General features: G+C 39.0%; 1 protein-coding gene across 1 annotated transcript in view; it reads right to left on the bottom strand.

Moving 5' to 3' along the window:
- Positions 1-6,030, bottom strand: part of ptprfa (protein tyrosine phosphatase receptor type Fa) — a 373,454-nt gene that overhangs the window by 257,195 nt on the left and 110,229 nt on the right. The window contains exon 4 of the mRNA XM_032525794.1: positions 3,069-3,210. Coding sequence (XP_032381685.1) covers positions 3,069-3,210 — 142 coding nt within the window. The remainder of the gene's footprint in view (positions 1-3,068; positions 3,211-6,030) is intronic.

Genomic DNA, 6,030 nt, shown 5'->3' with positions numbered 1-6,030 from the left:
AAAGGCAGAGCAGAATACCCAGGGCTCAGTTTACACCTAACGCCATTTCTAGCCCCTGGGGGACCATAGGCAGGCTGGGAGAACTCAAATTAGTGTTGAAAAAAAACACAAAGTGAAATTTTCATGCCATGGGACCTTCCAATGCAATGGGCTAAACTAACATTTTTGGGAGTGTGACAAAATGAAACCATTACTTTTATTTATTATAAAGGAAAGTTAAAAGTAACATTAAGATATAATATAAACGGGCCTGACTATTTTGTTTCCAGTGGGTTCCTGTTCTGCAGAAACATAAAACATTGAACGTATAGTTACAGCACATGAGGACAGAAACGTGTGTACAGGACATCAGCATGGGCTAGACAAATGCACACACAGACAGTGCAAACACAACTTGGACAACACATTAGCAATCAATGTATGCAACGGTCAATCAACCAATGAAACTATATGTTCATCTTGTCTGTGAACATTCCACTTGACCCTAAGATGATTTTGCTGTATCTGTATCCAACCAATCTGATTCTGAAACCCCAAGAGTATGAATGTATTGATTTCACTATACTGCAAGCATAATGGCCTATAGCTCTCGTCTGAAAGAAAATTGATGCACCTACAATTGGTGCTTGGATGAAGAATAGGGCAACTGCCGTATATATTTAGAGGCAGATCTGTGGTGTATGAAATAAGCTGGAGGCCATTTGACCGGTTTATAAAAGAAGAAGACATAGGGGAGCTGTGATAGTGTCGTATAGTTTGCTTTTTGTTTTTTGATTGTTAAAGTACGGCAAAGGTTGAGAGAGAAATATTGTAGTGGGTTGGGAAAGAAATGACAGAACTTAGCATAAAATGAACAACACAACACAACGGGGCAAAAACAACCTGTGCCATTAATGTTGTAATTCTTTAATTCTTGGGTTGAATAAGGATTTCCCTATTGGGGGTGATCACTAGGCTCTGTGCCAGAAAGCAGCTATCTCTGGAAAGTTGCTATACACTCACTGGTTATCAAATCAAATGAATCATGTACCATGACTCAGTGCAAGACTCAATTGACCTGACCTAAATGGTTTTGATCCAACTCAAACAGGCATGTGGGTATGATTGTTGGGGGGTGCTTCACGTGCTCAAGGTACACATGAAGACCAGGTCTAAGTCCCAGTTCCAGGAACGATGGAGGTACAGGAACTTAACTGCACTTAACTAGAACACAAACGTTTCTTTTGTGCATTCCTGTTTGAGAAAATTTAATCGAGATTAGGACCAATAATCACTTGATAAATGACGAGAGCATAAAGTATTAAAATTAAAATTTACACAAGGGAACCCACTATGGCACAGTTGAATTTCCAAACTGGAATCACTCTTTTACTGTAACAAATTTAACATAAAACTTACAGTAAATTACTGGCAACAACTGGCTAGCAAGTTTCTGTGAATTATTTTTACAGTAAAAGTACCGCACTTCCATTTACAGTATTTAATGTATTCATTGTAAAATACAAAACAATTAAACACAACATAAGACACAGTAGTTTACTTTACTATTTACAGTACTATAGTGGCTTTATTGTGATTTCTTTTTTTAATTTCTTTTTTTACAGAAATGCTTTGACTACTGTGATTTCAACTGTAATACTTAGACTACTGCCATTTTGTCATGTCGACAAACTTTGTCGACAAACAAGACTTTACAGCATTCTACTGTAAAAATTATATACAGTAGTGTTACTGTGAACTCTAAAGTAAATAACTGTAGACAGCCATTTATAATGTTTCCATGGACACTTGCTAGGTTGCTATGGTTCACTTGGGCTCACACACACCCTTTTTTTTTACCTGACCAGTAAGGAAGCAGATTAATCAAATGTAGCAATATTACACAGTAAAATAAAAGAAATGCTCTATGGGAAGGGAGAAAAACTCAAAATAATTCGTCCATCTACTGACAAATAAATCTAATGTTTGCAGAGCAAGCAGGAGCACAAACACACACACACACACACACACACACACACACACACACACACACACACACACACACACACACACACACACGCACTGCAGGAACAGGCGGTGTTGTTACTGTATTAGTGGTTCCTGTGTCCGGGGAACCAGCTACAGCTCGCACTAGAACTCACCCACGCCAATTATCAAACCATGGGCCTTTAAGCTAACGTGACTCAGTGCAACTATGTTCCACTTTAACTGAATCTAGTTGACCTACTGTAAATGGTTAAAGCTGAACACACACAGGCATGGGGGAATGACTCAATGTTGTCCGTTCACATGAGGACCAACTCTGATGCAAGGGCAACACAGGGTCACGTGACCATGAAAGCCCCTTCAGTTGAGAGAGTCAGGAAGGTGAGGGCAGGCTGAGAGAAGGCTTGAATAGGACTAAAAACAGCCAGGACACATGTGGACACGTGTGAAACATAGAAACCGAGCACAATCGCGTCATACTCTGAAAGCCAACGTCCAACGGAGGGGCAAAAACAACTCTCGCTCTCCATTCATTTGTATTGCATGAAGGTATCCTCCAAGTAAATTTGATTTGATAGCAAACAATAGATAAATGCTTAAAAGCAACAGGGTAAATAACCCATGACAGACATGAGGAATCAGCAGAGAGAATGGAGAGAAGTGGGAATCCTAACGCTAAGCTAACGTTATGTCCGATGTTACGTGTGCACCAAGCATTTTGTTACCAAGTCAACTATCAAAATGTGAGTTTTAGGTTTACTATATGTCCGTAAGTTAAGCTAACACATGTAACGTCTGACATAACGTTAGCCTAGTCTTCTGTTTCCACCTTTTGCCTTCATAAAAGTTACATTTTTAGAGTTGTCAGCCTATAAAAACTTAAGTGCTGGGTTCTTTAGATTGATGGTACTGAATAACACCACACATCAGCTTTTAGGCATTTTTTTGTGGTTTGCTAGCAGACGAAACTGACGAGGAGAAAACCTTCACGAAAAACAACTCAAGGATACCGGAGAGTGTTTTTCCCCTCCGGTGGGGGCGGGACTTAAACTCACTCAGTGAGACAGCAGTCAGGGGCTTACCCTCCAACACGGTGAGCTTGGCGCTGGTGTTGATCTCTCCCGCGCTGTTGGTGGCTGTGCACTCATAGATGGCCTCGTCGCGGTGGGTCCTCAGAGGCTGGATGCGCAGCACCGAGCCCGAGCCGTCATCAAACTCAATCACCTGGCACAGACGACAGCAGAGAAGGGTTAAAGTAATCACCTGTGACATTCTGTTGTGCTGAACAATACAACAAAATAGCATTTAGCTTGCGAGACTTCCTTTGGATCCTTATTATGAAAGTCTATACATGCTGGTCTCCTGGTCATTGCCCTAGTAAACAAAAAGTCAGTTGGTTGTAGATCATTCTCCTACCATGCCCCTCATCTGTGGAATGGCCTCCCACTAAATCTAGATTTTAAACCCACCTCTACTCATTATACTACATCCAAACATAACACATTATACTTTCTGCATCCCACACATATTCTCTTATGTTGCTGGTTTTGTATTGTTTAGTATTACTCCTTTAATGCTGTTCAATTGTTTTCTTGCTGTTGATTTAATTGTAAAGTGCAAGGGATACCATGCTTAATGGTGATGTCACACTTTAAACCAAATTTGATTGATTGATTGATTATATTTCATGGTTATTCCATTAATAATTTCCTACTTTAACCGTTTAACAGCCAGTTAGCCCCCTATGTGGTCCACCAAAAGGAAAACGGACTGACTATTTTAGACTGTTAGACCCTTATGATGAAATTGGAGCTACATATTTGAAATAATTCCTGACATTATTAGATGCCATTCTGCTGTAAAAGTAGGTAGGCATACATGTTTTAAAAGAAAACTTTGGTAAATACGTCTTCTAAATACTATTCTTTCTGAGAGTGAGATGTTCAGATTGATATCAGTCTCACGTCTGTGTGTTAAGCTGAAAGCAGGACGTTGTTAGCCTAGCTTAGCATAAAGACTGGTGGGGGGACTAGCCTGATCAAATGTGTCAAATGTGAAAAATATGCCTAGCAACTCCATTTAAAGTTTCTGCACACAATGCATTCAGCTAAGCTAGCTTATCTCTCCCTGAGCATTTCTTTAACCCTCATGTTATCCTTGGGTCTAATTTGACCCGTTTTCAAGTTAAAAAAAAGAAAATGCAATTTCTGTCTGATGTGCAGTATGTTAACACTTCTCTGCTGTTTGGGTACATGTTATTTGTCGCTGTGCAATACAATTGCAACAGTGCTGCAAGGCCCATGCTGCAAAATATATTTTAGCCTGAATAGGTTATAATAGTTTTTTATCCATGCTGATTTTTATAGTCTTTTTAGACTGAGCCGTGTTGGTTTAGCATACTACATGGACAGTGTTTTGCTGTTATTGCCCTCATGATGCACTATGTTGGGAATTAAATGCATTGCTGCTTTGTTAAATTTGTCTATGGTTGTCCTATTTGCTACTTCTAGTTTTTATAAACCTTTTTTTGTGGGAAAAGATGGCCCACTCACTGTTGTACTGACCCAAAATACATGTTCTGCCTATGTTGCTGCTAGAGCTTTATTGAGATGATGCTGCCATATCATTTCATAAATGTTAAAAAGATGCACCGCTGCATTAATCTTATAAGCCACAGTGTACACATGCAGTAGTGCAATATTATTGTCAGCTACCTATATTGAACTTTTAAAAATGAAATTATAGGGTGCAGTTTAGATAACAGCTTTGCCTAGGCTTTACAACACTGCCGCGCCTTTGAAGATAATTCTAATCGTTATCCTGGTTTTGTAAAAGTATTTTGAAAAGAAATCTATAAAAAGAAGCAAATTGTGTGATCTTGTATCAACACATTGCATTCCTCCTATTAAAACTAGTTATGCTCTGTGAGGAACGGTATGAATGTGCTCAAATGCTGATGAGAAAGTATGAAACTACTATAATAATTTGTACTTTTATTGATCCCCAGTGGGGAAGTTACAGTTTACACTCTGTTTGTAGAGTAATCGCTACACACAGGCCTGAAATACACATACACATGCTCAGGACCTATTCATGCACAAATGGAGAGATGTCAGAGTGGGTGGGGGTACGGTGCCTTGCTCAAGAGCACCTGGCACTGCTGAAGTGGAATCTCTCCAGCTACCGAGGGACAACCCTCCCAACCCAACTCCCTACGGACTGAGCTACTGCCCCCCTAATCGATCTGTCTATCGATCTATTCAAACTAACACTTGGCTGTGCAATATGTTGTGTTGTTACCGTTGGACTTAGCTTCACACATAGCTGCAAGGTACAGTACACTAGCTGCATCTCCTGTTCTGACATTTTTAGTAGTTAACGTCAGATTTTTCTTTAAAGTCGCATCATTTTAAGACGTTTAGGCTCAACGCAGTGTTCGTTGCATTGTTCTCCAAAACAAAAGGGGGCGTACAACGAACATAACCTGTGAATAAGCAAGAAGAAGAGAGCGGAAGTAAAGGAAAGCATGCTGCCTCTCAACAGTAGAATGGAATGGAATGCCTTTATTGTTATTATACACAAGTGCAGTACCTGTGCAAGGAGATTTAAGCAACCTCATTACAGTGTCACCACAAAATATAAAAATATAAAATGTAAGTAGTGCCAAAAAAGTCTTGAGAGCAACTATGTAGTAGAAAGAGAGGGTTTGTATACACATTATGGCAAAATATAGTTTGGTGTATCAAAAGTCCTGAGTATTAAATATTGCACATTAATGAGATTAAGTGATTGAGTATTAAATATTGCAATAAATTAAATAGTTGAGTATTAATAATAGATAAATATTGCACTGTAATGAAATTAAATGGTTAAATAATAATAATTAACTGTAATAAAATTAAATAGTTGAGTATTAATACAAGATAAGTATTGCACTGTAATGAAATTAAATGGTTAAATAATAATAATGCACTGTAATGAAATTGCACAGAATTCCAACGACAGTATTGCACGGAAGGTGGGAGAAGAAAGTCCGGGGGGGTG

Source organism: Etheostoma spectabile, chromosome 9, assembly GCF_008692095.1.
Source record: "Etheostoma spectabile isolate EspeVRDwgs_2016 chromosome 9, UIUC_Espe_1.0, whole genome shotgun sequence".
Taxonomy (NCBI): Eukaryota; Metazoa; Chordata; class Actinopteri; order Perciformes; family Percidae; genus Etheostoma; species Etheostoma spectabile.
The sequence above is the reverse complement of the archived record's forward strand: the minus strand, read 5'-3'. Positions and strand labels throughout refer to the sequence as shown.